The 12,867-nt window shown below is 43.0% G+C and overlaps 2 protein-coding genes across 2 annotated transcripts in view; both read left to right on the forward strand.

The window, feature by feature from the left end:
* The window catches only part of LOC308136458 (uncharacterized protein), a gene marked incomplete at its 5' end in the record, with an annotated part of 22,989 nt that extends 16,209 nt beyond the window's left edge, over window positions 1-6,780 (forward strand). Inside the window, 3 exon segments of the mRNA XM_080504797.1 lie at window positions 3,234-3,377; window positions 4,384-4,677; window positions 4,844-6,780. Coding sequence (XP_080360923.1) covers window positions 3,234-3,377; window positions 4,384-4,677; window positions 4,844-6,687 — 2,282 coding nt within the window. The 3' untranslated portion in view covers window positions 6,688-6,780.
* Window positions 6,781-8,028: 1,248 nt separating this feature from the next.
* On the forward strand, window positions 8,029-12,824 carry LOC308137048 (uncharacterized protein). Its single transcript, XM_080505609.1, has 3 exons — window positions 8,029-8,336; window positions 10,153-10,446; window positions 10,613-12,824. Exons 1-3 carry the CDS (start codon window positions 8,081-8,083, stop codon window positions 12,286-12,288), a joined length of 2,226 nt encoding a protein of 741 aa, XP_080361735.1. The 5' UTR covers window positions 8,029-8,080; the 3' UTR covers window positions 12,289-12,824.
* Window positions 12,825-12,867: the final 43 nt, after the last annotated feature.

Here is a 12,867-nt window from a genome sequence, read left to right on the forward strand (position 1 = left end):
GTTTGGATCCATGTGGTCTACTTGAATATAGTTGGCTTTTATTGTCTAATATCGAGCTTCCTGTTTCTGTGTGAGCAGCCGCGACAGTGTTTCTTCACGCTTCTTTGTAAATCTTTTTTTTTTTTTAATTCAGCATCTGTCAGAATCTTAAAACACTGATCGGAGGCATTTTCGTCAATCTGCGTTGTCTGGAACACAACAATCTGCGTGTGAGCTGCCGTCAAGCTTCAGAATATGAAATATGTAGAGCTACACGCAAAGTTTGCTAAATGTTACCGAGTGCAGCTTTGGTCCGAGTCTCGTCTCACATTTCAAAGACAATCCACTTCATGACGATAGCGTAGAAAACTGTTGTAGAACTCGTACCGTGACAGTGTGCATGAGAATGTGAAAAAGTAATCTTAGGGCATTCTAGTATCCGAGTAGTGTCAGTAGCATTAGGGTGACTTTTTTCTTTTAGCGTTAGCGACTCACGCTGCCGTCGGTTTGGACGTGGTAGCTTGCTCCTTATGAGACAATCAAACCCAACCGGACCCAAGGGGACCGTCTCGGACAGAACTGGACCCGAGGGGACCGTCTCGGACAGAACTGGACTCGAGGGGACCGTCTCGGACAGAACCAGACCCAACGAGCACCAAAGAAATCTGATCCTTCCTTTACAGCACTGAGCCCCTCTCCGTAGATATACCAAAGCGACACAGCCACAAAACAAAACACACACACACACACACACACTTCCACAAAAGCTGCGTGGGCTGGGTTTTGTAACGGAACGACGTCATACACACGAACAGAAACCGATCCACGGCTCGGCGCTGGCTGGTTGTATTAATGTGCAGGTTTCCAAGTGGTGATCCCGGAACCCCTTCTAGTCCTTCAGCACGCTGGAGGTCTGGCGACATGATGGCGCCCCCTGGTGTTACTGTACAGAATCCGTGTACCATGGTCACTGACTTTTGCTTCAGTTTTACAGAAAATTCTTCTTACTATTACTTTTTTAACCAAACCTCCCACCCTCTTTGGTCCCCTTTCAGAAGGGACGTAGCTTCCAATCGCTGAGGCGTGCGCTCAACCCGAGGTAGCCTGTAAGGGGCGGGGCTTTTTTTGGCGCCATTTGGGCTCCAAGCTCGGAATGTAGGGCAACCCCCCAGCCACCTTAAAAAAGAAGAAAAAAACAAACAAAGAAGAAGAAGAAAACCCCTTTTCCCTAACAAAAAAAAAAAAAAGAAAATGACCAAAAAAAACTCTCCAGGTGCCCCGACCCTCACAGGCAGACCCAGACGCAGCCTAAAGGGCTATCAGCTAAAGTCACTTTCAGTGTAGGAGGAGGAGGAAGGAGGTGGTGGTGGTGGTGGCAGTGGTGCGGCATCCGAGCACCAGCAGGGGGCTCCACTCACCGGTCCGACCAACCAAAGAGAGACGCTCACAGTGAACGAGTGAATGTTAATGGTGACGAATGTGGAGGGTGGGGGGGGGGGGGGGGGGGGGTTAGACCAGAGAGGCTCCAGGCCTGCATGTCGCCACGTTTCAGCCTCTTCAGTGTTCCTCTGCCATCGGAAAGCCAAACTGCCGGGTGGGGGTGCGGGTGGAGGTGGGAGGTTTGGGGGGGGGGGGTCCTGAATGTATCTTGTCCCCTTTTTGAAGTGCTGTACAGTATCGTCACCTCTTCCTTCCTCTTAGAACCGCCCCCACCTCACTGTCACCCCCCCCCCCCCCACCCCCCCCCCCCCCCTCCTCCAGGCCTCTTGTGAGTATCTGAAGCTTCTCCTCCCACTTGTAGATACGTTTTCTTTCTAGAGCAGGTTGTAAACCAAACGCTGCTGTATTGTGACAAAAACACTTTGTTCCTTTTCCTTGGAGTTTTTTTGTTTGTTTGTTTGTTTTGTTTTGTTTGTTTTTGGGTTTTTTTGTAGGCCACACTGGGGTGTACCCTCATCTCGGTATAATGACATTGCTCCCTGTGTTACTACTACTACTCTTCTTCTTCTTCTTACTGCCATTCTGATTGATTTGTATTCAGCAATAAGTTCTTTGATTTCTCTTTTTGTCGGATTGTTTTCATATTGTGGGAGTCTTCCCCTCCGGTTCTATTCACAGCAGTAGAAAGACTCTGACCTGCTTCTTCGTCGTCATTCAGATGTGAACTGTAAAGTTTAAATATATTATATATAAATATAAGCCGTCTCTGTCCGTGTACTGCTCAAGTAACAAGTAAGAAATAAAGACTTTGTGTCAAAATGAAAGACGAATCTGTCTTTTTTTCTGCTCCGTTTCTCTGCCAGGGTTCACGTTCATGTCTTCTCAGTGGCTTTGTGTTTTTCCTCTTGATGTTTGATGATTTGCTGATATCCTGTATAAATGATCCAACTTTGTCCATTTACATCTAAAAACTGAGGAATCACTCCTGTTATTGTGGCTTGAGATTAAATATTGGTGATTTTGTTCAAACTTTCAACAAAACACAAAAAAAAAATCATGTGTGTGATTTAATGACCTTAAAATGTCACTAATGTAAAAAGAATTAAAAAAAATTACCATAAAGAGCAAAAATGTGTTAACTTTTAAAAAAAAAAAAAAATATTTGCTACTTTGTTGCACCAATAGCAATTTATTCAGTCATTTTGTTGGTAAAATACAATTTACATTGTAATATAATGGCGGAATAAGAATCCCTCTTTCAACTGCTTTATTTTTTCTATTTTTCATCCCTAAAAAAAACGTCAAGCACTGTTTCCAAAACAAAATGTACAAAAGTATGTTTCTCTTTCTATTTAAAAGTATGTAAAAAGCTAAGCTTAATATGATTCTGATTGTTAATCCGTATTATTTTATTCACACCCTTTGGACTGCCCCTCCAACCTGGTATTTCTGTTTATTTGTTTATATGTTGTTGTTGTTGTTTTTATTGTTCTCCCTGTGATGGATGATTACATGCTGAGCCACCGCAAGAGTTTGTAAATGTTCTTGTTCAAATAAGAAAAAAAGAAAAAAAAATGCAAAAACACCTGAAGTCACATGATGGGTGCCAGGCGGTGGCGCGATGACGTCATTTTCCGTCGACGATACGAGCCAGCATGTAAACAACCTCGTGTGATTCGCTCCGGAGCGGCGAGCGGGCGGTGGATGCGAGCCGCCGTTAATCCTGGAAGAAGGAACTTGTTGTCTGAGTCTCCCGGAGGAAATATTTTTAAATCTCCCACAGCGACGATGACGTCACTTCTGCCTTTGAGGAGTTTATCGAGGAGCGACTCGCCACTGCTGCCGGAGAAATATCCTCCGCGTTTGGACAAACCGTCGCCCGGTGCCAGGGGAGATTCGCCGTCAACGCAGGTTATTGGGAATCGACGGAAAACCTCAAGTCGAGTTCCACAGAACGGGTAAGGAGACGTGAGGATGAACACGTGAATGTGACTCTCGTGGAGGATCGTCGCTTTTCTCCTGAAGCTCGCGGACAGAAACGAGGCTGCTGCTCGCGAGTTCTGGTTCGAGTGAAACAACGGGAGTGATTTTAAGTCAGAAACCTTCAGCGTTAAACGTTCAGCGTCTGTATCACAAACAGAGGAAAAGTGAGGTTTTGTTGTTGGAACTCGTTCCTGTGCCCCTGGCCAAGTGGGGGCCCTAAGCAAGATTTTATTTTGGGGACCCCCTTCCAATAACATAATAATAATAATAATAAATTACAATTACTAACGAATCAAATGAACAGACTCTATCAACAGTGGAACAGGAACTTTATAGATCAAAAGTGGAACAATAACTTTACAGATGCACACGTCTGCATTTCCTGGATGCAAAGTCATCAAAGAGCTCATCATATGGCAGCTGCTGCCGTCAAACGAGTCCGCACTTGATTTTAACTGCGCTTTTATTAACACCTTTATGGTAAAACCCAAGCTAGTGTACGGCTGGAACACATAGATAGATAGTCTGTTTACAATTTGTCATGAAACACAAGTATTTATAGGTTTAAACCCTATTTCACTTCAGTGCAATACTAGGCATACTCCTTTGTTACTACAAGCAATATCAAAGATTATTACTGTAGAAATTGGAAGTAAATAACTGTTAAACTTGGAGCAAATTAGCAAAAATAGACCGACGACACGAGACCATTATTTTCGACCAACAGATCCAAGTTTAACGTTACTTTTCTCCAAATTCCTACAATGCGCAAATTCTTTTCCCGCATCAAACCAGAACACACCAACGCATCCAGACAGTTTCCTCCTTTATTCTGTAAAACCCACAGGGACTGTCAGTTTTATTGAAAGGAGCAGACTTTTTGTTTCTAAATGTTTGTGTTTTAAATGCAGCCTGTCCTGTCTCGTCCGTCCTTCACTGTGAAATATTCACGTCGGTGACTTTTGCCTTGTTTCCCTCCAGAGAGTCCACAGCGACACATTGGTCACCAGAAGACGAGGTCCAGTCGGGAGCAGGAGGAACATGAAGCTCCACACAGTAAAGAGGAGGAGGGTCTTGTTGAGACTGTTACTGGTGGTGAACGTGACGATTCCCACGACTCTGTGAGAGACTGGACCAGCCAGAGACTCACTGCTGCTGCCGGAGAAATCTTCACCGTGTTTCAACAAACCATCGTCCCGTACCAGGAGGAGATTGATCATCAGCGCAGACTGCTGGGTAACATCTGGAACCCTCAAATCAAGCTCCACAGAACAGGTGTGGAAAAGACTGGATGAACACATTCAGTCCCACATGGACGATTGGTGGAATGTGGAAAGTTTTCAAATTCACTGCTTGAGACTCAGATTTTTTTTTGATTTTGAAGTTATAACTGTAGAAGTAAAGTAACTCACCTTTCATCTGGTACTTTTTGTCTCTCCAGAGCTCCAACAGCACTGTCACTGCAGGGAGGAGCAGGAATCAAACTACTGTGGAGAACAGGAAGTACCGGAACCTCCAGAGATCAAAGAGGAACCAGCAGAAGCAGAATCTCCAGATATCAAAGAGGAGCCAAAAGAACCAGAACCTCTAGAGATCAAAGAGGAACTAGAAGAACCAGAACCTCCAGAGATCAAAGCTGAACCAGAACCTCAAGAGATCAAAGAGGAACCAGAAGAACCAGAACCTCAAGAGATCAAAGAGGAATTAGAAGAACCAGAACCTCCAGAGATTGAGGAGCAGCAGAAACTCGGAAGCAGCCAGGAGAGAGAGCTGCTTCTACTGAAGGTAGAAAGTGGTTCCTTTAGGGTTCCTTCTATTGAGGAGCAAAGTTCCCTGAGTGAACCAGAAGAAGAACCGGACACTGAGCAGCTCCTCTCTCATGACTCTGAAGTCCACAATGTGACGAAACATCTGCACTCGCAACCAACCAGAAATGTAGAACTGAAGAAATTCAGTATAGTTCTTGGTGACCGTGTGGACAGGGTTCCTGAGACGGAGAACCGGGCTAAAGGTGAAAAGCTTCTTTGTGAGGAAACATGTGGGAAAAATGTCCACAAGAAACGTAAATTAGGTAAAAACTCAAGAAACGTCACTCAGAAGAAGAAAATAATTTGGGAAACGTGTGGAAAAGGTTTCAGCTTTCACAGTAATTTGTTGATCCACAAAAGAATTCACACAGGTGAGAAGCCATACTCTTGTGATACATGTGGGAAAAGTTTCAGTCAAAAGAGTAAATTGTTGATCCACAATAGAATTCACACAGGTGAGAAGCCATATTCTTGTGACACATGTGGGAAAAGTTTCAGTCGAAAGAATGATTTGTTGATCCACAACAGAACTCACACAGGTGAGAAGCCATGTTCTTGTGACACATGTGGGAAAAGTTTCAGTCAAAAGAGGCAATTGTTGGTCCACAATAGAATTCACACAGGTGAGAAGCCGTATTCTTGTGAAACATGTGGGAAAAGTTTCAGTCAAAAGAATGATTTGACGATCCACAATAGAATTCACACAGGTGAGAAGCCATATTCTTGTGACACATGTGGGAAAAGTTTCAGTCAAAAGAATGATTTGTTGATCCACAACAGAACTCACACAGGTGAGAAGCCATATTCTTGTGGAACATGTGGGAAAAGTTTCAGTGGAAAGGGGGATTTATTGATCCACAATAGAACTCACACAGGTGAGAAGCCGTATTCTTGTGGAACATGTTGCAAAAGTTTCAGTCAAAAGCCTTATTTGACGATCCACAATAGAATTCACACAGGTGAGAAGCCGTATTCTTGTGAAACATGTGGGAAAAGTTTCAGTCAAAAGAGGCATTTGTTGAGCCACGATAGAATTCACACAGGTGAGAAGCCATATTCTTGTGGAGCATGTGTGAAAAGTTTCAGTCAAAAGAGTCATTTGTTGAGCCACAATAGAATTCACACAGGTGAGAAGCCATTTTCTTGTGACACATGTGGGAAAAGTTTCAGTCAAAAGAGTCCATTGTTGCTGCACAATAGAATTCACACAGGTGAGAAGCCATATTCTTGTGACACATGTGGGAAAAGTTTCAGTGGAAAGAGTAAATTGTTGATCCACAATAGAATTCACACAGGTGAAAAGCCATATTCTTGTGACACATGTGGGAAAAGTTTCAGTGAAAAGAGTAAATTGTTGATCCACAATAGAACTCACACAGGTGAGAAGCCATATTCTTGTGGAACATGTGGGAAAAGTTTCAGTACACGAGGTTCATCTCTGCGCCACATGAAAACTCACAGAAAGACGAAGTCATGAAGGATTCTGGGAAATCTCCTTCAGGAAGTCCAGCTTGAGCCCAAAAGGTTGAAATAAATGTGGTTTGTTATTTGTGTTGAAATAAAATATTGATTTGAATCCAGCTGTTTTTTAGTTGTTTTTTTTATTCAGTGTTTGTTTAATATTTAACATGAATGAGTTTGAGTTTAAATTCCTCTGCTTCAGCGATAACCAGAATTAGAAAGGTTTTACTGCCAGGTAATGTAGTAAATGTCCATTTCCAGTACGAGGAATCTCTCTTGGCGTAATGGTGCAGAACAAATATCTGCCCTCAGAAAGTAAAGGGACTAATAATCAGGGTTGGGTCGTAACAGATTACTGGTGACGGCGTTACGTAATTAGGAATCAGGGTCCACCTGTTGTCATGGTAACAGTGCGACTCAAAATGTTGGCGTTTGTACAAAGTCGAACGAGGAACAGGCTGAAATTGCTTGAAAGGAAAACAAAATTCAGTGTGAAATGTGAGCTGGAACAACGTTTCTCTCCAGATTCATCTGCCACTTCTCACAACTCAGGATCTCTGCAGCCTTTTCACAAACTCTCCCTCGTGCTGATGCTTTTCTGCCTCAATAAAGAAACTCACTTCCACCGCGGCATCACTGATCTCTGGCTGAGTGTCGCCGCCCCCTGCTGGTCAATTCTGGCTCTCAGCGTTGTGCGACGACTTCTGGTTGCATTTGAACAGTGCGCCCCCCAGTGGACACGAGGAAAACAAACTCCTTTTTTAAAAAATTGAGAAACAATTTAGAATGCCACTAATGTAAAAATAAAAATAAAATCACCATAAAGAGGAAAAATGTGCTACCTTTAAAAAAAAAAAAAAAAAAGAAAGAATATTTGCTACTTTGTTGTACCAATAGCAGTTTATTCAGTCGTTTTGTTGTGAAAATATCATTTACATTGTAATGTAATGGAGGAATAAGAATCCCTCTTTCAACTGCTTTATTTTTTGTATTTTTCATCCCTAAAAAAAACGTCAAGCACTGTTTCCAAAACAAAATGTATAAAAATATGTTTATTTCTCTATTTAATTTTAATGTAAAAAGCTAAGCTTAATATGATTGTGAATGTTAATCCGTATTATTTTATTTACACCCTTTGGACTGCCCCTCCAACCTGGTATTTCTGTTTATTTGTTTATATGTTGTTGTTGTTTTTATTGTTCTCCCTGTGATGGATGATTACATGCTGAGCACCACAAGCGTTTGTAAATGTTCTTGTTCAAATAAGAAAAAAACAACCAAAACACCGGAAGTCGCATGAACGGTGCCAGGCGGTGTCGCGATGACGTCATTTTCCGTCGACGATACGATACGAGCCAGCATGTAAACAACCTCGTGTGATTCGCTCCGGAGCGGCGAGCGGGCGGTGGATGCGAGCCGCCGTTGATCCTGGAAGAAGGAACTTGTTGTCTGAGTCTCCCGGAGGAAACATTTTTAAATCTCCCGCAGCGACGATGACGTCACTTCTGCCTTTGAGGGAGTTTATCGAGGAGCGACTCGCCGCTGCTGCCGGAGAAATATCCTCCGCGTTTGGACAAACCGTCGCCCGGTGCCAGGGGGAGATTCGCCGTCAACGCAGGTTATTGGGAATCGACGGAAAACCTCAAGTCGAGTTCCACAGAACGGGTAAGGAGACGTGAGGATGAACACGTGAATGTGACTCTCGTGGAGGATCGTCGCTTTTCTCCTGAAGCTCGCGGACAGAAACGAGGCTGCTGCTCGCGAGTTCTGGTTCGAAGTGAAACAACGGGAGTGATTTTAAGTCAGAAACCTTCAGCGTTAAACGTTCAGCGTCTGTATCACAAACAGAGGAAAAGTGAGGTTTTGTTGTTGGAACTCGTTCCTGTGCCCCTGGCCAAGTGGGGGCCCTAAGCAAGATTTTATTTTGGGGACCCCCTTCCAATAACATAATAATAATAATAATAAATTACAATTACTAACGAATCAAATGAACAGACTCTATCAACAGTGGAACAGGAACTTTATAGATCAAAAGTGGAACAATAACTTTACAGATCAACATTGGAACAATAACTTTACAGATGCACACGTCTGCATTTCCTGGATGCAAAGTCATCAAAGAGCTCATCATATGGCAGCTGCTGTGCCACTTCTGAGTTTATGCTAATCACAGCCAGGTCACTCAATAAAGCTGAATATATTCAGTTAACAAGACATTTAATAAATGGTCATCAGGGCCGCTTGAAAATTTAATCTCCAGTCCACATCTAGACACAATTATCATCTCTTCTGTGTCATGATTAGCACGAGCAGACATGCGAGCAGTTTATGTTTATGCCACAAAAAGTGTTCTGTTTTATTTCAACAACATACCCACCTTCAAGTGAAGCACGAGCCTCTTCTTGTTTGGACTTTTTCTTTCTTTTGCGAGCTCCCGAATCGTGTTGACGTTTGGAAGCCGTCTCTCTACTCTCTACCTGTAAACAACCGCCTGCCGGCCCATCTGACCGCTGATTGGTCAGATGGTGACGCTCCGCGCTTTCAATCGTTGCGTCTCTTTTTTTCTCTCTCTCTCCTGCCTCGGGCTGACTTGGTGGCGGTGCTCTACGCGCCTCTCGGCAAAATGCACACACATCCTTTGCGCATTTGCAGAGAATGATGATACTTTATTGATCCCGAGGGAAATTCAATTCACTTGTGCAAAATGGGGCCCCCCCATGGATCGCGGGGCCCTACGCACAGCGCGTGTTCTGCATGTAGGGAGGGGCGGGCCTGGGTGTTTCCATAAATTCCGCGTGTTCGTTTGATCCGGGAGAGGCAGAAGAAGAGTATATTTCTTCAATAGTGAATTTAATAATCTCACAAGCAAGAGACTACAAAAATGTATATAAAATGCTGCAAAATGCAGCCTTGGTTTACTGCCGTCAAGCGAGCCCGCACTCGATTTCAACTGCGCTTTTATTATCGCCTTTACAGTAAAACACAAGGTCGCGCACGGCCGCAACAGATGGACATAGATAGATAGTCTGTTTACAATTTGTCATGAAACACAAGTATTTATAGGTTTAAACCCTATTTCACTTCAGTGCAATACTAGTCATACTCCTTTGTTACTACAAGCAATATCAAAGATTATTACTGTAGAAATTTGAAGTAAATAACTGTTAAACTTGGAGCAAATTAACAAAAATAGACCGACGACACGAGACCATTATTTTCGACCAGCAGATCCAAGTTTAACGTTACTTTTCTCCAGATTCCTACAGTACGCAAATTCTTTTCCCGCATCAAACCAGAACACACCAACGCATCCAGACAGGTTCCTCCTTTATTCTGTAAACCCACAGGGACTGTCAGTTTTATTGAAATGAGCAGACTTTTTGTTTCTAAATGTTTGTATTTTAAATGCAGCCTGTCCTGTGTCGTCCGTCCTTCACTGTGAAATATTCACGTCGGTGACTTTTGCCTTGTTTCCCTCCAGAGAGTCCACAGCGACACATTGGTCACCAGAAGACGAGGTCCAGTCGGGAGCAGGAGGAACATGAAGCTCCACACAGTAAAGAGGAGGAGGGTCTTGTTGAGACTGTTACTGGTGGTGAACGTGACGATTCCCACGACTCTGTGAGAGACTGGACCAGCCAGAGACTCACTGCTGCTGCCGGAGAAATCTTCGTCGTGTTTCAACAAACCATCGTCCCGTACCAGGAGGAGATTGATCATCAGCGCAGGCTGCTGGGTAACATCTGGAACCCTCAAATCAAGCTCCGCAGAACAGGTGTGGAAAAGACTGGATGAACACATTCAGTCCCACATGGACGATTAGTGGAATGTGGAAAGTTTTCAAATTTACTGCTTGAGACTCAGATTTTTTTTTAATTTTGAAGTTAGAACTGTAGAAGTAAAGTAACTCACCTTTCATCTGGTACTTTTTGTCTCTCCAGAGCTCCAACAGTGCTGTGACTGCAGGGAGGAGCAGGAATCAAACTACTGTGTAGAACAGGAAGTACCGGAACCTCCAGAGATCAAAGAGGAACCAGAAGAAGCAGAATCTCCTGATATCAAAGAAGAGCCAGAACCTCCAGAGATCAAAGAGGAACCAGCAGAAGCAGAATCTCCAGCTATCAAAGAGGAGCCAAAAGAACCAGAACCTCTAGAGATCAAAGAGGAACCAGAAGAACCAGAACCTCAAGAGATCAAAGAGGAACTAGAAGAACCAGAACCTCCAGAGATTGAGGAGCAGCAGAAACTCGGAAGCAGCCAGGAGAGAGAGCTGCTTCTACTGAAGGTAGAAAGTGGTTCCTTTAGGGTTCCTTCTATTGAGGAGCAAAGTTCCCTGAGTGAACCAGAAGAAGAACCGGACACTGAGCAGCTCCTCTCTCATGACTCTGAAGTCCACAATGTGACGAAACATCTGCACTCGCAACCAACCAGAAATGTAGAACTGAAGAAATTCAGTATAGTTCTTGGTGACCGTGTGGACAGGGTTCCTGAGACGGAGAACCGGGCTAAAGGTGAAACGCTTCTTTGTGAGGAAACATGTGGGAAAAATGTCCACAAGAAACGTAAATTAGGTCAAAACTCAAGAAACGTCACTCAGAAGAAGAAAATCATTTGGGAAACGTGTGGAAAAGGTTTCAGCTTTCACAGTAATTTGTTGATCCACAAAATAATTCACACAGGTGAGAAGCCATACTCTTGTGATACATGTGGGAAAAGTTTCAGTCAAAAGAGTAAATTGTTGATCCACAATAGAATTCACACAGGTGAGAAGCCATATTCTTGTGACACATGTGGGAAAAGTTTCAGTCGAAAGAATGATTTGTTGATCCACAACAGAACTCACACAGGTGAGAAGCCGTATTCTTGTGGAACATGTGGGAAAAGTTTCAGTCAAAAGCCTTATTTGATGATCCACAATAGAATTCACACAGGTGAGAAGCCGTATTCTTGTGGAGCATGTGGGAAAAGTTTCAGTCAAAAGAGTCAATTGTTGATCCACAATCAAATTCACACAGGTGAGAAGCCATATTCTTGTGACACATGTGGGAAAAGTTTCAGTCAAAAGAGTACATTGTTGATCCACAATAGAATTCACACAGGTGAGAAGCCGTATTCTTGTGACACATGTGGGAAAAGTTTCAGTCAAAAGAGTAAATTGTTGATCCACAATCAAATTCACACAGGTGAGAAGCCATATTCTTGTGACACATGTGGGAAAAGTTTCAGTGAAAAGAGTACATTGTTGATCCACAATAAAATTCACACAGGTGAGAAGCCGTATTCTTGTGACACATGTGGGAAAAGTTTCATTCGAAAGAGTCATTTGTTGATCCACAATAGAATTCACACAGGTGAGAAGCCATATTCTTGTGACACATGTGGGAAAAGTTTCAGTGAAAAGTGTAAATTGTTGATCCACAATAGAACTCACACAGGTGAGAAGCCATATTCTTGTGACACATGTGGGAAAAGTTTCAGTGAAAAGAGTAAATTGTTGATCCACAATAGAATTCACACAGGTGAGAAGCCATATTCTTGTGGAACATGTGGGAAAAGTTTCAGTACACGAGTTTCATCTCTGCACCACATGAAAACTCACAGAAAGACGAAGTCATGAAGGATTCTGGGAAATCTCATTCAGGAAGTCCAGCTTGAACCCAAAAGGTTGAAATAAATGTGGTTTGTTATTTGTGTTGAAATAAAATATTGATTTGAATCCAGCGGTTTTTTAGTTGTTTTTTTTATTCAGTGTTTGTTTAATGTTTAACATGAATGAGTTTGAGTTTAAATTCCTCTGCTTCAGCGATAACCAGAATTAGAAAGGTTTTACTGCCAGGTAATGTAGTAAATGTCCATTTCAAGTACGAGGAATCTCTCTTGGCGTAATGGTGCAGAACAAATATCTGCCCTCAGAAAGTAAAGGGACTAATAATCAGGGTTGGGTCGTAACAGATTACTGGTGACGGCGTTACGTAATTTGGAATCAGGGTCTACCTGTTGTCATGGTAACAGTGCGACTCAAAATGTTGCTGTTTGTACAAAGTCGAACGAGGAACAGGCTGAAATTGCTTGAAAGGAAAACAAAATTCAGTGTGAAATGTGAGCTGGAACAACGTTTCTCTCCAGATTCATCTGCCACTTCTCACAACTCAGGATCTCTGCAGCCTTTTCACAAACTCTCCCTCGTGCTGATGCT

Source organism: Blennius ocellaris, assembly GCF_963422515.1.
Source record: "Blennius ocellaris genome assembly, chromosome: 11".
Classification (NCBI taxonomy): Eukaryota; Metazoa; Chordata; class Actinopteri; order Blenniiformes; family Blenniidae; genus Blennius; species Blennius ocellaris.

What these genes read in the sequence shown, in the direction of transcription:
- LOC308137048 (XM_080505609.1), top strand. Translation starts at nt 8,081, where the DNA reads ATGCGAGCCGCCGTTGATCCTGGAAGAAGGAACTTGTTGTCTGAGTCT. An exon ending in AGTCGAGTTCCACAGAACGG is followed by an intron (nt 8,337 to 10,152) that starts GTAAGGAGACGT and finishes GTTTCCCTCCAG; the next exon opens with AGAGTCCACAGCGACACATT. An exon ending in AATCAAGCTCCGCAGAACAG is followed by an intron (nt 10,447 to 10,612) that starts GTGTGGAAAAGA and finishes TTGTCTCTCCAG; the next exon opens with AGCTCCAACAGTGCTGTGAC.